The sequence below is a fragment of the Lissotriton vulgaris genome, chromosome 3_1 (genome assembly GCF_964263255.1).
Source record: "Lissotriton vulgaris chromosome 3_1, aLisVul1.2, whole genome shotgun sequence".
In the NCBI taxonomy this organism is placed as follows: Eukaryota; Metazoa; Chordata; class Amphibia; order Caudata; family Salamandridae; genus Lissotriton; species Lissotriton vulgaris.
Window position 1 is genome coordinate 147127683 of NC_141689.1, and position 19270 is coordinate 147146952.

Consider the following 19270-nt stretch of genomic DNA (forward strand, 5'->3'; position numbering starts at 1 on the left):
ATGCACGTTCATACTTCTAAATTAAGCTGAAAGTTGCCCACTCTAAGGGATCTGGGACTTGAGTTGTAGCATAACAAAGGAATCGAGAGACCAGATCTGACTGTACAGTGTCAAGTAAAGGAAAATAAAGTGTTGTGGTTCTGCTGACGTGGACTGCATTGGATTCCTCCAGTAGCCAGTCATGTTTCCAGATCTCTTTGCACATTACACAGTTGGCCACTTATTTGGGGGACGTGCCCTCACTTGGTTACAATTCCATAGGCCAGCACTGCACTTCGATAGCAGTCAGTTTGGACTGCTTGCATGGGCGCCTCTGCCATAAGTTCATCATCTGCGTTTCTCAAACTGTTATAATCAGCTGCTTCTCACGGTGGAAAAGGACGCATTGAGTTGAGAAAAAGTAACACTATTTATGTCCAATCTCTATACAGCAACAGTTGGCACAGGGATCAGTGTTTCAAGTAGTTACATTAGTATTTCACTGCCACTGTTTTGGTCTGAAAGGTTCCGGCAGATCAAAGCTACCAACGTTTAAAGGGGGCAAGCCGGAGAGCCCCGAAAATTAGGACAAAACATATAAGATTTGGAGCAACACATACCACTTCTGCATGTTATGCCTTATTTCGTGTTCATATTCAGATGGTTTGAAAAAGGAATACTGCTTCTGGCGATTATTTGGTTAAAAAGTATTCTGTGAGAATTGAGGGTATAGCTCTTCCCACTCACAACTATTTGGCATCCTTCTGGTGTGCTTGCTGTCCTCATCTTTTACCTCGTTTCTGTACATTCGTCCCCTCATCCTTTCCTCCTCTCTCTTGTAACAATGATCACCCCTTCTTCCCCTCTTTTCCACTGAAGTGTTTTTCTCACTCTTGCTCCGGGTCACAGTCTGATGTGGAAAATAAGTGCGAGTCCTCTTAAGTGTGTGCCGGTGGACCCACCTACAACCACAGGGTCAAATTAAGCACTGAATTTCTCTACCATCTTCTGGCACCCTACATGCACATACCTCTTCTTATGCCCTTTGCGTTTATGCCCACTACTTTTTATGTATAATATCTTCTCACTGCTCACACAATAGAACTTACAACAGTGGAATGTGCAACAAAATTAATCCTTCTAAAGTTGTCTCAACGCTTCTCTTTCCAACAATGCTCGTAAATTTGCTTAAAGGTAAATGGCAATCTAATTCCACGAACTGCATTTTTCTGTGTTATCCAAAGAACTGTTTTCAGTGTCTGTCACCAAGCATATGGGAACATGAACGATTGGCAGCCGAGTACAATCGTTGCCTATGTTGAGATATGCTGGCTGACACCAATCTTCTGGCCTTTTCTTCTCCAGGTCTCCTGTGTTTGGAATACCAGAAACACCTATGTAAACAGTTGTGCATATTTACATCAGCATACTCAAAGATGGTCCTCTATAGCTCATAAAAAATTGGCAATTTCTTAAATGATAAATAATTCAATTGTAGTGCCTTATTAAACTCCCTGCTTTCTCAAATTTGCTTGAAAATGCACCATTTGTCCACTCTTTTTTCAAAATTTTCTTAGAGGAAGAACTCCCCCAAACCCCCCGTAGGTTGTTCAGTTTCGCTCACCACACTGCAGTACAACAATAATTTAACGCCTCACCACTTTCAAATGTCACCAGCCGCTACTGGAAGGACACTTCCTTCTGGTCCCAAGACTGGTGGCCACCTGAACTTGGACAACTTCCGCTGCCAGTCACAAAGGTAGTCTTGGAGTTATTTTTGATAACCAGTTAACCTACGAAGGGCATGTGAATACTATCACGCCTGCCTCATTTTTTATGAGGAAACTCTTTTGGAAAATCTTTCCTTCCATTCCAAAGGACCTGCAAAAAACAGTAGTCCCTGCCTTGATACTTTCAAAGATGGACTATGCAAATGCTCTTTTTGTAAGTGTAAGAAAAAAAGTCTAAATAAGCTTCAGATCCCACAGAACTCAGCTGTTCGCCTGCTATTAGGCCTACCCAAAAGAGAATCAGTCTCAGCTGCTCTTCCGCTTCTCCATTGGTTACCTATTGAGAAGGGTATACAGTTTAAGGCCCTATGCATTGATTTCAGGGCTCTCCATGGAGAAGGCCCACAAGTTTTAAAGTTGTGGTTTCAATGGTACCTTCCGCCATGATCCCTTTGCTCAGAAACAGCTTGTAATATCATTGTTCCCAGAGTAAGAAAAGTAAAATGGAGCGGGAGAAGTTTCAATGGCAGCACCTCCCATCTCTGAACAGCCTCCCTTTATTCCTGACAATGGAATCAGACCTTCTCTGCTTTAGGAAAAAACAAAAAACATGGCTTTTAATCCCTAGGAGCCTATGTCCCTTGGCCTCATATCTGGTACTGCCCAGTTTTGCAAGCTTGCACGCCTAGACATCTCAGGGTAGTAGAGCACGTTTATTATACATTTTTATTTCATTTCATTTAAAAAAAAAAAAATATTTGTCAACTGGAGGTTGATACACAAACACAAAACTGTATGTACAATGTAGAAAATATACAGATTGAATTACATAATTCCGTAATTATACAATTAAACGCAAATCATTTATTCAGCCAAAAACAAAGACACCCAATTTGACGTAAACTTAGCAATTGAGCGGAGACCTCTTGCCTTGGCCAGTACCTGTTCCATGTCACATGTTTGTCTCACTATTAGCCACCAATCCATAACAGATGGGGGTTTTGGTGATATCCACTCCTTAGCTATAGCGAATTGTGCCGAGACCAATAGGATAGCAAACAAACTATTGCTTTTAAGATGTTCAGAACTATATCCCATCATAATCTCAATAAGTGGTAAAGATGCCCCTATCCCAACTTCTGAGAGAGAACACTCCCAACATCCTGCCAAAATATAGCCAATACTGGGCATGTTACAAACATGTGTTTTATGTCAGTCGCATATAAGTTACATCTGGGGCATTTTGTGCGATCACTAGTCATAGTATTGTCAGCTGACCACTTAGCTATTCTTTCCGGAGTATAATATAAGAGACACAGCATACGATGTTGATGCAGTCGCAAGTTAGTAGAGTGGACAGCCTTATCTATTGTTCTGAGAGCTTGCAATATAGTACTAGCCGCTACTGGCGCCCCCAGCACCTTACTCCATTGATCCGCTAATCACCCTCAGTCATCTATTCTGTGACTGCTTAACCATTTGTACACCCTACTAATCAGTTTCTTGGATTCTACTGCATACAAGAAGTCCCATATCTCAGAATCGGGTATATTTACCAAATGTATGTCTCTTAGAAAATAATCCCCAATCTGATAGTATTAAACAACATATAGTCGGGCAATTTATGCTTGATCTGTAGTCTCTCAAATGGAATAAAACCTGAAATATTTCTGGCAAACCTGGGTTATGCTATAACGGAAATTTATCATGATAAAAAGAGATATTATTACTAAGCATAATAGCATGCTATATATATGTTCTGTCCAGTATAGTCTTAAATGTAACCCTTTTAAAGTAATTTGGGTCATTGGTTCTATACAGAAACATATTGATCTCGGTCGCTAACGTAAACTTGTGACAACAGAGGGTACTGGCAGAATTGATAAAACTAAGACGACGTATAAAGCAGGAAGACCAAAAATACATTTTAAAGTCTGGAAACTCAAAACCCCCTTGACTAAAGGGAAGTTTCAGCCAATCTATCGCTCGCCTCTCTTTCTTATATCCCCATATAAAACTGCTGAGAGTTTTTATTTAATTTCAGTGTCAGTTTTTTAAGCAAAGGCCATGTTATTTAACTTGTATCAGGGATGTTAAATATTGTAATTAACAAACTCAGATTGTGCTGTTTTTTAATTGGAAATAAGTGTCAGGCATTTTTCTAATATCAATGACTCATAGATATTGTGAACTCACGGTTGATGCGGGCTTTCAGTGCTGTTGCATTTTAGTAAATGACACCACAGTGAGAAGTGCATTAAAAGAGTACTGTGGACAATAGAGATGGGGGTTAGTGAGCAAGGGAGTGGTGTCAAAGGAATGGCTTAAAAATATATTATACATATGCATACTGTCACTTTTTTGTCTTTCAACTTCAGGTAACAACATATAAATTGAATGCACTATTGTACATTATGTTTTACTTCCTTCAACAGGCGCCCTCTATTATAACTGGGTCAGGTGGTGGTGGTGTGCCAATCCAGTACGAGAAAACACATTTCTAGAATTGGAAAAGCGTAGTGACTTGATTGGTGGAAAGACTTCTTCTTGTCCTAGGATTGGCTGGAACAGTAGAGATGTAATGCGATCAAGGAAAGTTTGCACCGCACTGAGCCCTTCACAGCTTCACGGCCAGTGCCTCAAGCACAGGGTTACGGTGGAGGCCCTGCTTCTCTCACCTCCATTTGTCACACTCCTCTTTCAGGTGAGTGTTTAAGTGGCAGAGCACAATACTCCGACAGGTCACGGAACTTCTTGGAATTCTGCGACGTTTTCTGGCAACTCTGCGGAATACCATGGAGTGAAACTCCGCAAGCTCCGCCCACCCCTGTTACAAACCAACTTAACAAGAACACTAACATACAATACATTTTTGAGCAAGATGGTGGAACTTGTTATTCTGTTCACTGTCCTATTACTACTAGTAACCTTTACTTGCATCTGCCCATTGATCATTGCAGCACTTTTATTTTATACAAGGATTACGCTGGTTCAATAAATATTGAAAATGCCTCACTGTGTAATCCTTCTATATTTCTCAGAAAGAAAGAAAGCACGAGTGACTGAGCAAAAGTGTTCTAGATCTGTTACCATGATTCCTGGCAGATCAGGGTTGTCATGTTCAGTGGTTGCCATATCCATCTGCTACCCGCCTACGGCTAATGGGGGCTTATGGTGGGACATATCCTGAGGGGGTGGATGGAATCAATCTAGCACCATCCCAAGGGTTGCGCTGTCAACAAATGTGCAGTTCCTACTGGAGAGTGGGAACTACATGACAGAGTTGTGGCCGGGGATTAGAGAAAACCCTTCACTCTGGTAACTCAAAACAGGTTCTGGTGGCAGCTCCGCTCCCTCTGGGATTGGTACCCGGCTGGTTAGGAGGACAACAGATGGCAAGTCCAAGTGTGAGCTACATCTCCCTGGACAGGACTTGACCTTTTGAAGATAATTAAGTTCCTGGGCGGTGCCCAGATAGTCATCCTACCAGAGAAACAGAATACCTTCCCTCACCCACGCCTTTTGTCTTAACTCTGGGAGACATTTTATACCTAATCAAGTTATATCCTGGGTGACACTTGGAGAAATGGCTTCTGGAGGCTTTAGGGAGCCTAAAAGTAACTTTTAAAAAGCACCTTTTGTGAACTATTTCTTACAAATCAGACTTTGCCAATGAATTGGATTTGTAATAAGTATATCTGGTTCCTAGGCGGAGATAAATGTATTAACTTTCGTGAAGCATGCCAATTCTTTCCTGTGAAACGTCTAACCCATCCACAGTGAATATAGGGGCATATTATCAAGCCTGTGCGCTAAAATTATCGCCGCTTTATCGGCCGAAAACGGCCGATAAAGCGGCGATAATGGGCTTGATAATATGCTCTGTGGAATTCCAATCGAAGCCCATGTTAGATGTCTTCACATCTAACATGTGCTTCGATTGGAATTTTAGCGCACAGGCTTGATAATATGCCCCATAGTTTTTTGGCCTTTTAACTGCAAGGACATGTTTACATTAAACATTTGCATGTCCTACATTTAAATATCATCACCCTCTATTATGGGCATTTAAGGCCCACTTTGGGGTAACTTCATAATATTTAAAAGGAGAGTTTAGGTCTGTCAAAAGTAGTTATCTTGACAGGTCGAATTTGCAGTTAAGACCTGCACAGCCAAGCTACTGGTGGCAGGCCTACAGTCAGGATTTGCGCTTTCACTGTCACTTTAGCGGTGGACCAATATGTGCTGCAGTTCACTACTGACATTTACCTTCGTGGCCCTGGATGCACTTTGTGCCACGTACTATGTCCTTGGGAGTAAGTTAAATATGCCAATTAGAAGTACAGCCAATTTCGCCACGTTTTGAGGATCAGAGCACATGCATTGGGCACTGAACAGCTGTGTCCCAGTGTGCAGAGTCAAAACCCCGACAACAAAATCTAGCAAAAATATAGTGACCACACATTAAGGGGCATTTTCCTACAGTATGTATCATCATGGTCAGCGAGAGGATCCCATTCACTGAACAGCATCTGCAGAGAGACATGCTCTTCACGAGTTACGGCTAGAGTAGCAAGTCTTTCTTTTTCTTCCCATAACATCTTATGCATTTTATATATGTTGACATGGGCCTAGCTGCTATTGGTGGAGTAAAAAAATGAAATGCAGTATTTGCAAAGCGCGCTATGACCCGCGGGTGTCAAGGCGCTGGGGGCCGTCGGGAAGATTAAGCGAGCTATTGCCCAGTGACACTTGGTGCTGGACAAACCTGCCGCTGACCCCGGGGATCGAACCAAGAAGCTCGTGAACTGTAGTCAGGTGCCCTGCCCGCATTGCCACACCTCTTCCTTACGGCTAGTAGCATTGGCTACTCCAACCCATTCATGGCTGTCTTTTACCCAATGACAGGAAGGGAGCCCAGGGTATGTCCCAGAGATTAAAGATTGGGCAGTCTTTCCATCACATGGTGTATGACGATCCATGTTTATAGACCACATGCTATGAAACAGATTACTCTGCATTTGTCGGTGTATTTTTAGAAAGGCCTAACAATGTTCTAAATGAAGACAGAGTGTTCAAGAAACTAAAGGCTTGGAACCTTTTGATGCCCTGTGTTGCAAGCCAGGTATATGAAGATATGTTTTTTTTTTGCATAATGTCCAACTAAAATAAACGGTAGAACACATACATGCAAAACATTGCCACAAAATCCAAATTAGTGATACTCATCCTGTGTAATCATACCTGCGGTACACCACGAGCAGCTAGATGATTTCTCCGTGCTTCCTCGCGCATCTCAATAAACGGACGTGGTAGATTGGGATTATCACCACAGTTTGTAGATGACGGGCCTCCCCCCATATTTGCTTCTGTGATTTACTGTAGAAAAACATTGTCTTGTTAGCACAGATATTAAGAGAAAGCAAACATTTTAGCATTTTTTTTAAATCATTGAATATGTTGTCAACAATGGACCATTTAGCAAAACATTAGAAAAAGATACAGTCAAATTAATTTCAATTAGTTTTATCCATACTAATATAATATTATAAAGAGAGAGCCCAAACCTTTGAGGCAGGTAATCTCAATAACCACAGCACCAATCACAACACCCAATGCAGCGTTGGAAAGGGCAGTTGCAGCAGAAGGACATAGGCTATGCAGACGGCCACCATATACATTTTTTTAAAATTGTTTTTATTAACTTTTCAAGAAACAGTGGTGTTCATCACAATCATACAGTGCAAGAAATACAATTGTACCGTAGGACACCATATACATTTAAAAGGTAAAAGTACTGTGCCAGCAAAGTAGTCCCTTGTGGGCGTGTCTACGTTGTGCTGTGGGCGTGGGCTGGGGCATGACTAATGCTGGGGGCGTTTGGTACGGCCATCACATCGTGGGCTGTGGGCGTGTGCTGGGGGTGTGACAAACGCTGGGGGCGTGTGTCCGCCCTTCTTGCCATGTGAGTCGTACATACAAGCGCCAATTACGTTCCTGCGCAGCATCAAGGGGCACGCTGGGGGCGTGAGAAACGCTGGGGGCCTGTGTCTGGCCTTCATGCCATGTGAACGCAATTGCACCGCATCAAGGGGCACGCTGGGGGCGTGAGAAACATTGGGGGCGTGTGCTACGTTCCGCCCTTCATGCCATGTGGGTCGTACATTAATCAGAAGATCGTCTGCTGTGGCCATGTGCTGGGGGCATGACAAACGCGTTCAGCTGGAGGCCTGGTAAGTAATATTACTGCAGCCTCTCCTGCGCGCTGTTACTGAACTCTCTCATTCAACGAAATTAGACGTGCCTGCTACCATCAACCAGGGCTGCAGCTGGGCCTCAAGCGGGGGAACACGCACCTGCTAACATCAAACAGGCCTGCATCTGGGCCTAAAGCGGGGGAACACGCAAATAAGCGTGTCTGCGGGGAAAATTACTGCAGCCTCTCCTACTCGTTGTCACTGAACTCTCTCATTAAACGGATTTACCTGCGGCTGATAACTCTCTCATTCAACAACATTACACACGCCTGCTAACATCAACCAGGGCTGTAGCCGGCGGATCACTACACCAATTACACGTGCCTGCTAACATCAACCAGGGCTGCAGCTGACCCTTCTCCATCCCTATTCTAATGAAACAAAAAATGTTGTCTATCGCGAGATTTTAAAATAAGTTGCCCTTGCCAAATACACACATTACACACATTCTATGTCATACCCGAACAACGTCGGGACGGGCTGCTAGTACCTAATAAAAAATAAAACATTAATGAATTCAGAAACAGCAGCGCTCAAACCTTCATATAGAAGTCAAATGAGAAAAGAACTCAGACAAAATGGACATAAGAGGTAAGACGAAAAAAGGGGATTTTGATGAAAAATAATCTTAGAAACAGTTATCAACCTACTGAGCCCAGTCAAACCTGAAGAACTACCCACAAATTAAATGCAAACTATATTAAAAGGTCCTTTCTTTTCTATTTCGAATATATATAACAAGAGATCACTTAATTACATAATGCTACCTAGATGGTGGTTCCACATACATGTATTTAGTACAGAAAACTAATTGAGCCACTGTGGTGGCAATAGTGAGGAAAGGTGAATGTGTTCTAATGTGGTTAGAAGGCCAACTAATGATATTTGACAACTAGATAACAATATTTATGACTTCAAATTTCATATAGGTTTGCTGATATTATCTCATTGTTTAGACAACATAGGTCATGAGGATAATATGTAAATCCTTTCACCATCACCCTCTCTACTCTCTAAATATATGATAATTCAATGTTTTTCTCATACTTTAAACAATTCACAATATACACTGAATGCTCCTGACTTTGGATGCACTAGTACGAAGTCATTTCTAGACCATGTGTGCATTTATGATCAATAACTGGGGCTTCTCCCTGTGCTTCAGATGATATATTTTAGATTTTAGTAGTTGACTGAAACCTAAATTCTCCCATTCTAGAATGTCCTATGAAACACTGGTTACCTTTCGCCGTATCTGTTGCCATTTCGTAGCTCCCAGACTTCTCCCTTCCTGTGAACCTCTCCTCGAAAGCTTGCACCACCCACTTTTGGGTGAGTAAAGTCACTGAACTGATCAGTAAATATAATTGGTAAGGTAAAGCAGGTTGGCTCGGATTTGTAGCTCAGCACACTTGTAATAAATCGGTGGAGTTTTTAGGCTCTTCATTGCCCAGCGCCAGGGGTGGCTCGGCTTGGTATTAGCACAGTAGTTCCAGTCTTTCCTCAGATGTGAGCCCCTTCCTGTAACAAACCCCCGGCACACTGCATATATCACATTTGACAGCCAATGCTCGGAGGCCATAAGAAAGCTGAAGGGGGCTCTGAAGCAGAAACCAAGAATTAGGGAATTGGTGGCTGCTTGTGGAGCAAACTATAAGTTAGCTCTTAAAGTAAGAAAGGGGAAGTTACAACGCGCTACCTGGGAAGAACTCACAGAGGCGGCAGAATCTATTGATCCTGCTCGCTTCTGGAGAGTAATCAATAACCCCTGTTTCTCAGACCCAAATAAGTCGGGGTTAAGTAACAATATCCTGCCAGAGCAATGGCAGGAACACTTCCAGGGATTGTACAATCATCATGCTGCTTAATCATGCCAATAGGTTGCAACCCGTTGTTTTTACATTAGCTGAAGTAACCCTAGGCATAGAGGACCTGACGAGGAATAAGGCTCTGGGGCCAGACGGGATCCCACCGGACCTTTTTAAGTCTAACGTTGAGGTCTGGGCCCCTCTCTTAACAAGGGTTCCGAATGCAGCAATAAATACAATCATGCCAGAATCCTGGTCCTCTGCGATGATCTTACCAATCTTCAAGAAGGGCAATAGGGATAACCCACAGTGTTATCGACCAATATCGCTTATAGATGTTGCGGCTAAGGTCCCTGGGTGGGTGCTTTTAAACAGGTTGTTGGTCTGGGTCGAGTAGGCACAAATTATCGCGGATATGCAATATGGGTTCCGATCAGGAAAATCCACTGAGGATCAGTGTCTCAACCTGTACCTCATTACTGCAAAATATACTATAGCGTAGGCTGGGGTGTTATATTTAGCCTTTATGGAACTCACTTTGGCCTTTGATCGTGTGAATCATAACAGGTTGTGGGCTTTAATGAAGGACCTAGGGGTGGATATAGTTTTAATAAACACCCATCAGTCACTGCATTCCAACACGACAGCAGCTGTAAGATACACAAAGGAGAGAAAAGTCACAGAGTTATTTAAGTGTTCTAGTGGGGTGAGACAAGGATGTATCTTAGCGCCATTCTTGTTTACTATGTATATTAATGGGCTCAATGCCACCCTGCGGAACATAGAGGCTGAAATACCCAGAATAGGGAACAGAACAGTCCCAGTGCTGCTGTACGCAGATGACGCTGTGCTTTTGGCCCGCACCCCACATAGCTTACAGCTCCTAATAGATGGATTTGTGAAATTCATGAATGAGTTGGACATGTCCTCTAATTTAGCAAAATCATATGTGATGGAGATGGGTAAGAAGCCTATTAAAAATACAATTACTCCATGGGTTCATACACCCTGGGTAAAGTCCCAGCCTTTGAATATCTGGGTGTTTTTTTTGATAACCATCTTAATTTTAAACACCTAATAGAGAAAAAGTGTCTGACCTTGATTAATTCCACAGGTTCATTTGCAAATTATACCCAGAGGATGGGGTGCTGGAACCCAGGAGTGATTTTAAAATGGTATAATTCCATCTGTTGTACCAAAGTCCTGTATGGTAGTGCGGTGTGGGGATTTTTTAAATATACAGGCTTGCAAAGGGTAAACAATAAATACCTAAGACGTATGCTGAAAGTACCACATAGCACACCAGCATACTGTGTACACGAGAAGCTGGGGGAGGGGTACTTATCAGAAAACGTGGGTGTGAAGCCCCTGTTAATGTTGGCTGAAGATCTGGACTAATGACGAGGTTGCTCTGACAAGGATGGTAGTGCGTGATTGTCTCTCCTTGGAGCATGCACAAAAAATTCCATGGCTGAAATATGTCAGGGATTCTTTTGTTAGCTTAGGTCATACAGACCTATTTGACAAACCAGAGACACAAAAGACATAAGTGACATTAAAACACTGTATCGAGCATTTTCAATGGTGCAGCGTGAAATCATTGAACTGGGGAAACACTCTGTGAGAGATCATATCTAAGTTAAAACATCACAGGTATAGAAGCTTACTTAACGTTAATGACAAGTGCCCTTGGTCGCTTTTTGGTCTCCCGCTTTAGATTAAATTATATCCATCAACTATTGGCAGTACCTGCAGGTTTTATTATAAATCAAGAAGAGAGGGGGCCCTGCGGCTGTGACAGTAAGTCTCCGCAGGACACCCTTCACTGAGTTTTACTCTGCCAGTACTATGCCTTCCACAGGAAATTGTTCTTAAAAGGTCTGCTAAGAAAAGCTAGGTTTAGGCAGGCACGGGTAACCTTGTTGTTTTTAAAATTGTCCAATGATGTTTTTACTCTTTATTTGTGGCAAATTTTTAAAGAGCTGCTTTGAAGTTACAAACAACTAGGGGGGATCGAGTACATTCATGAGTTTTAATTCCCTGATAACACATAGTAGATCATGGTTTCTTAGTAATGATATTGTATTTCTGCCATCTTAGTCAAATGTATCTCTGTGATTCTTTTATTGACTGTTATTTATATGCTTTTATGGTTTGTGAATCAAATCGAATAAAGTGTTATTATTATTAAACGCAAAATAAGAGCAAAGTCTCATTAAAAGAGTAATGAACTGCAGTGGCACAAAATACATAGTATATAAAGCCGGGGTCTCCAACCGGTCGATCGCGAGCTACCGGTAGCTCGCGGAGACCCCGGGAGTAGCTCGTTTAGCTCTAGCCCTTCGTCCGGATTGGGCATCATGTGTAGATGGGGCGGGAGAACAGGATGACGTTATGACGTGATGACGCTCCTCTCCTGGAGCTTCCGGCTTCTCTCGTCTACTGAAAACGCGCTGGCATCGCACTGTCTGCAATTGTGCGACATGTGCCAGCGCGGAACAGTAGGAGACCGTCAGAAGCAGCCAGGAAGGAGACGTGCCTTTGACTGCAGGTAAGCTTCTCCCCCCCACTGATTGTGCCGTTTGAACATCGTGCAGTGGGAGGGGTGCTGTTCTAGAAAACGGAATCAAAAATGGGCAGTGAAAGTAAGCCGCTGCTCTGTTACGTTGTGCAGAAGTTTGTTTTACAACTTTATCTCTCCCTATGAATGCCCCTTGAAGCATACCAGTTACTTGTCCAAGTGGAGGCGTAATGCTGGAGCGAGGTGGTGTCGGCCAGTGCCGGACGGTAATGTTAGCAGAGAGGGGGGCAGGTGGGCCACACATGCACACATGTTCACTCATTCACACCCAGCATTCACAAACATGCGCACACACAGATTCACAACATTCACTCACCAAAAATGTTCGAAAACATTAAATGTACCTGCTCTGCAGCTCCCAGGTGCTATTTGTAGAGTGAAAACGTTGCTAGAAGCAACGGTGCACTGAACAATAGTGGGGGCCCTCAGCTCTGACTCGGGGTTATTAACAAGCAGGATGTTCGTGGGTGGTGAACTCCAGCATGTCCTGGGAATTGTTAACGTTCTCTCGAGGCCAGGCCCTTCTGTTCCTTTGCACTGCTTTTATTTCTCTTACCGTTTTCTCTGTTCAGACAGAGCATTTCGAAATATAACTCTTGGATGGTTCCCCGCTCTGGATACATACACATTTATATTGACTGCCTCGAGTTGCTTGTTGTGTATTCCTGTTTTTGAAAATGCAAATGCTGTGTTTTTTCTACTTTTGCCCTTAGCTTGAACACGTTTCCGTGTCCTCAATAAGACAGTGCATGAACAATTCACATGTTAACTAAAATACGCACGCGCAGCTCAAAGACAGGCACTCGTCTCATACCCTAAGCAAGTTCAAGTCAACTCTTTTAAATGTATAAACCACCATCATTTTGCGAGGGTGAAACATCATTTTTAATGGCCGTTCGTGTATTTGCGAACAGCAAAAACCTTTTAGAATTGGCCCAGGTGTGTACAAAAAGCACTGGTGAAACGGAACATTTAGAGTTAGACTCAGTGTATCCAGAAAACGTGAGCAATTCCCAGGTGTCTGCCCCAGCAAAGATCACCAATGGAGTGCTCTGAACTAGACATACAATGGAATCAAGCACTTTACAAAACACCTAAAAAAACGTGAGTGCTTGTGTTATTTCTGTGAATGCCATTTTCTTGTCCCGAATTGCCAGCGGGAAACGTGTTCATATCTGGACCCAGACTGGTCAGTGAAACCAGCAGCTTTATGCTCGCGCAGGTAAATATGCAGATTTCCTCCAGTGTGGACAGGAATATTTTGGGAAAACCACATACATGAAAATGAATCAAAGAGTAGGAGAGCGCAGCGGTGGAGTGAGAATACAAAGGATAGAGATAGAGCAAGAGGTGGCAAGGGCAAAGACTAGAAGAGCAGAGATTGTGCGAAAAAGAGACCGACATACAGAGAAGGGGAATGAGACAAACCGCAAGAAAGACAGCTACAGATAGGAAGAGAGAAAGATTGACTAAGAGAGAGGGAGAGAGTTAGAGGGAAAAGAAAGTGTGGTGTAATCATGGGACAGACGGGCGATGGAGAATTTTGTGGAACGGACCAAAATACATGTCTCTGCATCAACATTTTTACTCTTGCTACAGCCTCAACAACCAATGATGGGTGAAGAGCCAGGTCCCTTCAAAAGGCAGAAGACTTACAACTTTCATCAAGAGTGGGAGAACAAATTTTTATTTACACAAATCAAAGACAGCTGTGTGTGTCACAAATCCAAAGTCATTCCTTTTGGTGTTCTAGGCAACTCTTAAATCAGGCCTGTCTTGGGTATTTTGTTCAAACCACAGTATGGGCTCTGATGAAATTAGGCTTAAAGTCAATGAAACTGGGCGTGGGGGGTCTCTCGGAAAAATCAGCGAGTTGATTCGGGTTCAGTAGCTCACGACGATTTTAACTGGCCAGAAGTAGCTCGGACTACACAAAAGGTTGGAGACCCCTGATATAAAGCAATCTGGATTAAATGCAGAAAACATATGCTTCGCAATTATTGGAGTAGACCTGAGATACGTCTGTGCTCTTAAATAGAAGGGTGTATGAGTTGTTTTATCCTTTGATGGGAAAGCCACTTACAGCCTCCTCATTTTCAGAAAACAGAGGTCCTTAGTAAAGAAGGGGAAATTCAGATAATAAATATAGACTAGATAGAACTATATTTTTAAGAATGCCCAGCCGGACACTTTAATTTCTTAATAGCAATAATACAGAACAGGGGGAATAAAACACAAAGTGTGATAAACGTGGGACACCAGCCGATGTCCGGCTAACACACTTGGGGAACAAACACAGGGGAAGGAATATTCAGGCAAAATCGGGTTATCTAACAATCAAAATTACAAGAAGATAATCCACATGATACACATATGCATGTTCAATTTGTGTGTTAACTATGCATTTAGTGCATTTGTTGTCGACAACGTTTCGAACCTCACAAATTATTGGTTCATCCTCAGGACAAAAATGATTGTGGTTTCAAGCTTAATTGTTACCTCTTTAGGCAATCAGTTTTGCCCTGAGGATGAACCAATAATTTGTGAGGTTCGAAACGTCGTCGACAACAAATGCACTAAATGCATAGTTAACACACAAATTGAACATGCATATGTGTATACTGTGGATTATCTTCTTGTAATTTTGATTGTTAGATAACCCGATTTTGCCTGAATATTCCTTCCCCTGTGTTTGTTCCCCAAGTGTGTTAGCCGGACATCGGCTGGTGTCCCACGTTTATCACACTTTGTGTTTTATTCCCCCTGTTCTGTATTATTGCTATTAAGAAATTAAAGTGTCCGGCTGGGCATTCTTAAAAATATAGTTCTATCTAGTCTATATTTATTATCTGAATTTCCCCTTCTTTACTAAGGACCTCTGTTTTCTGAAAATAAGTATCTACCCATGGTCCTTAGCTTATTGCGCCCTGGGTTCCCTTGTATTGTTCTAAAGAACTTACAGCCTCCTCAGCACTCAGTGTTACTATGCACCCAGATGAGAAAAATAAAGAGAGTGTCTATTCCCACCAGGTGTGACAACTAGAAGGGTTCTGTGCTTCTGTGCTTTTGGTCGTGCTCTCACCACGGAGGTCGTCATGGGCTGACTGGAATGAGAAGCATCACTCCACAACCAGCGGGTGTCTTGCGGACAAAGGGTTCACCGTACCCCACAACAGGAACCATTGCCCAAATAACCTGAGACACGAGGCTGGGTGTAGTAAATAAACGTACATTTCAGCACGCACCTTCTGAATACATAATTGCCGCCCGCCATATTGCATTAAACATACATTTTACTAAAAAAAGGTTCAGTAATCTAGCACCCATAAAAGTCCTTAAAAGGGGCCCTCTCGAATAAACAAGCATTTGCAATGTAATTGGACTCGCATTTATGCGAGACCTATTGCATTGCATCACGGACAATGGGAGTGGGAGGGGGAAACACGGACAAGGGTGGGGGGAGGGGCAAGAATGCATGGACAATGGGAGTTGGAGAAGGGGGTGAGAAGGCACGGACAACAGGAGTGCGGGCGGGGGAGTGGGAGAAGGCGGTGAGAAGGCACGGACAACGGGGGAGGGGAAAGAAGGCAAAGACAATGGGAGTGCAGGTTGGGGAGGGGGAGAAGGGGGTGAGAAGGCATGGACAACAGGAGCGCCGGGTGGGGATGGGGTAGAAGGCGCTGTGAAGGCACGGACAACGGGAGTAGAGTGGGAGGGGAGAGAAGTTACAGACAATGGGAGTCTGGGTGGGGGAGGGGGAAGAAGGGGCGAGAAGACACGGACAACAAGGGGTTGCGGGCGGGGTGAGAAGGCATGGAAAAAAATAGTGTTCACTGTTTAAATAGCACGTACTGTACTGTGTAACACTCGAAGTAAAGGGGCCAGTAGCAATGGAAGGGTACAAATGACAATACAAAATGAAAGAGCACGCACAGAATTCTCCCAAAAGTTTCTGAAATTATTTATTCTTTGATACAAGTAAGTGTTACAACTGGGGGGAATGTTGTCAGAGTTCCATTTAACTGGGGAGTGTTTTTTGTTGTAATATAAAGAGTGTTAATCACTCATATAAACCAAGGGGGAAATACATTCTAATGCTCACATATATAAACCTGGCTCAAATAAATCAGAGATATAGATGAGTTATTATGACGTGTCTTCTTCCAAGTAGGAATAAAACCCTGTTATGTGAGCTAAGCAATATTAGACAGCAGTTTTTTTGGAAAATATGATGAATGTATTTGTGTATATAGTGGTGTTTATATAGCGGAGACCTAGCTGGGAAGTAATGGAGTGCTGGATAAGGGGGAGGACCTAAGCAACATTTGCTTACACAGAGAGAGATACCTGCTAATTTTAGTATTTTTGTGGACTAGTGCTCCTTAACAAAATGAGTTTCCAGTTTCTTCCTGAAATGCAGGAACGTTGGAGCCATTTTTGATGTCAGTGTGTATATTTTTCCAGATACTTGGGTCACAGATGGAAAAGATTTTTTTTTCTTCTATCAACTTCCAGTCTCCAGTCTGACAGTTTCATGGCTCCTGGCATTGCACTGTCCACCAGAGATTGTAAATTTGATGACAAAGTTTGTCAAGCTGAAGTCCTTGTAGGTGACGTAGCCAGCCTTGAAGATGAAACTCACCTAGAGGAGGACCTGATGTAGTTCATCTGGCACTGGAGTGATCTGGTCAAACTTCTTGACACCCTTGCTGCGCTAACTTGATACACTTTAGGGGTGACAAAACGGTGTCCAGAAAGCCGAAGAGTATTGCGTTGTCTTTACCCAGATAGGAAAGGAATAGGGATTGCACGATTGATCTAAAATATGTGTCTGGAAAGAAATGTATAACTTTTTCAGGAAGCAGTGCTGGTACCATGCGGTCTTTGGTTTCCTGGTCATGTGTTCTTTAAATGTGAAGTCAATGTCAAAGGTGAATACTAAGGGGCAGATTTATGATGCCCTTGCGCCTCTTTGCGCCGCAATTGCGTCACTTTATTTGATGCAACGGCGGCGCAAACAATGCGCCCTATTTACAACGTGACGCATCTAGGAGATGCGTCACGTTGTAAAGCCCTGCACCATGTGGAGGCGTTCCTGCGCAGGGGGGGGGGGGCGGGCGCGTTCCTGCGCAGGCTTGAAGCAGGCGTAGGTCTTGACGCAGCATTGTGAAGATGGGGCACCCCCGAGCCTTGCTGGAGCTGCGTCGCGCTTGCGACGCAACTCCAGCAATGCGCCACCTTTCCGGCACAGATGCGTCACGCATCTGTGCCGTTTTTGCACCATGGTGCGCTGCATTATAAATGCGGCGCACCATGGGTGGCGGAGCTGTGGCGCACTGTGGCGCACATTAACTGGCGCATCCCTGGGGATGCACCAGTTAACATAAATCTGCCCCATAGAATTTTCAACAGCTGTGTAAGATATTAGGGTACTAGTCAAAGGGGGTGAGGACCCATTTTAAGCAATAACCACAACCCTTGCTAGGGTGAATCACTAAGGTCACTAAATTAACCTGAGCTCACCCCACTGGTAGTTATGGCAAGGAATAGACAGGCCAAACTTAAAGGCAACGTAAAAAGTATTTATGCAGTACCATAACAGTAACAAAGTTGAAATGCAAAACAATAATGATCCCAAACCAATTTAGACAAATTGAGTAACATTTAATAAACAAAATGAAAAAAATCCAACAAGGGGAAATGGATATGTGAATTTTTAGAGTATTTGGTAGGAATACCACTAAGAAGCATAAAGTGCCATTGATAGTCAATGGTCTCAGTAGACATGGACTTAGACGCAATTTGGCGCTGACCATGTTGGAGGACGGGTCGGCTAGACCGAACAGGTTTATCCTAGTCTAAGATTTTACCTCTGACCTAAGTCCTTTAATTCCCAATGTATCACAGGATTAGACTTCTAAAGCCCCCAGGAACAACACAAGAAAATCCCAAAGCACTTTAGAAAAATAGAATACATTTTAATTAATAAAGGACACCAAAATGGCAAAAATCCAATAAGGAGAAATGGTCATTAGAATTTTTCACAAATAAGGTTCAAAATAGTGTAAAAAAGCATTATGACCCAACTGGGGGTCATCTTGTTGCACTTCACCGGTACCTAGGATGAGTTAAGGCTGATCGCAATGGAGCGCAGGTAGGATACAGAAACTATAGTTCACCCGGTCTGAAGTTTTACCCTCAGACTCAGTCTCTGAATAGAAGCCAAAATCTGTGGCGTAATGCTGTAGGTCAGCAAACTGTGGCCTAAAAGGGCTCCATTAAGTCGTGTAGCCACTGGACAAGGTCCCAGAGAAACAGCTGACTTTTGGCAGGAAAGCAGTGAATGAAAGAATGGCAATTTTGTGTTTAAGTAAGGTCCCTCACTGGCCAAAATATTTTTGCCACCTATGCCAGGTGAAGATTTCTACATTATGGCTTAGTTACTTTTTTGCAGCTCGTATTCTTCCAGCAGAGCAAGGCTGCAGGCTGTATCGGAACAAGTCTCCACAAGGCCTGATACCTTCTCCGCGAGCTCCCAGTTTCAAGAGATGCTAGGAAGAACACACTTTGAAACAGCCCATGGTTTCAGACTCTCAGGAACATCTCTTGGGGTCAAGACTCACTCCAGCATAAACCACCAACATAGTCCATGGTAGGCCCAGTTAGACCTGGCCTACTGGGCAGCTGCAGGAATGGTTTCTTGTAGCTTGCTGTGTCCCTGTAGCTTGATCAGGAGGTCAGAATTATGATGGTTGGTGTCCAATGTGTTGTCCTTGGTAAATGATGGTGAGCTGGTCCAATCATCTAGGCTCTTCTCAGGATCAGTCCTCTTCTGATTTTCCACAGATCCAGAAGTTTTACGAGGATGGTACTGTGAGTGCCAAATGTATAACTGTCCCCAGCCTATGGGTGGGG

The 19270-nt window shown here is 43.2% G+C and overlaps 1 protein-coding gene across 2 annotated transcripts in view; it reads right to left on the reverse strand.

The window, feature by feature from the left end:
• Positions 1 to 19270, reverse strand: part of LOC147726117 (uncharacterized) — an 82421-nt gene that overhangs the window by 12752 nt on the left and 50399 nt on the right. For both annotated transcript variants that reach the window (XM_086960222.1, XM_086960221.1), the window contains exon 2: positions 6954 to 7088. In XM_086960222.1, the coding sequence (XP_086816348.1) occupies positions 6954 to 7070 (117 nt within the window). In that variant the 5' untranslated portion in view covers positions 7071 to 7088. The remainder of the gene's footprint in view (positions 1 to 6953; positions 7089 to 19270) is intronic.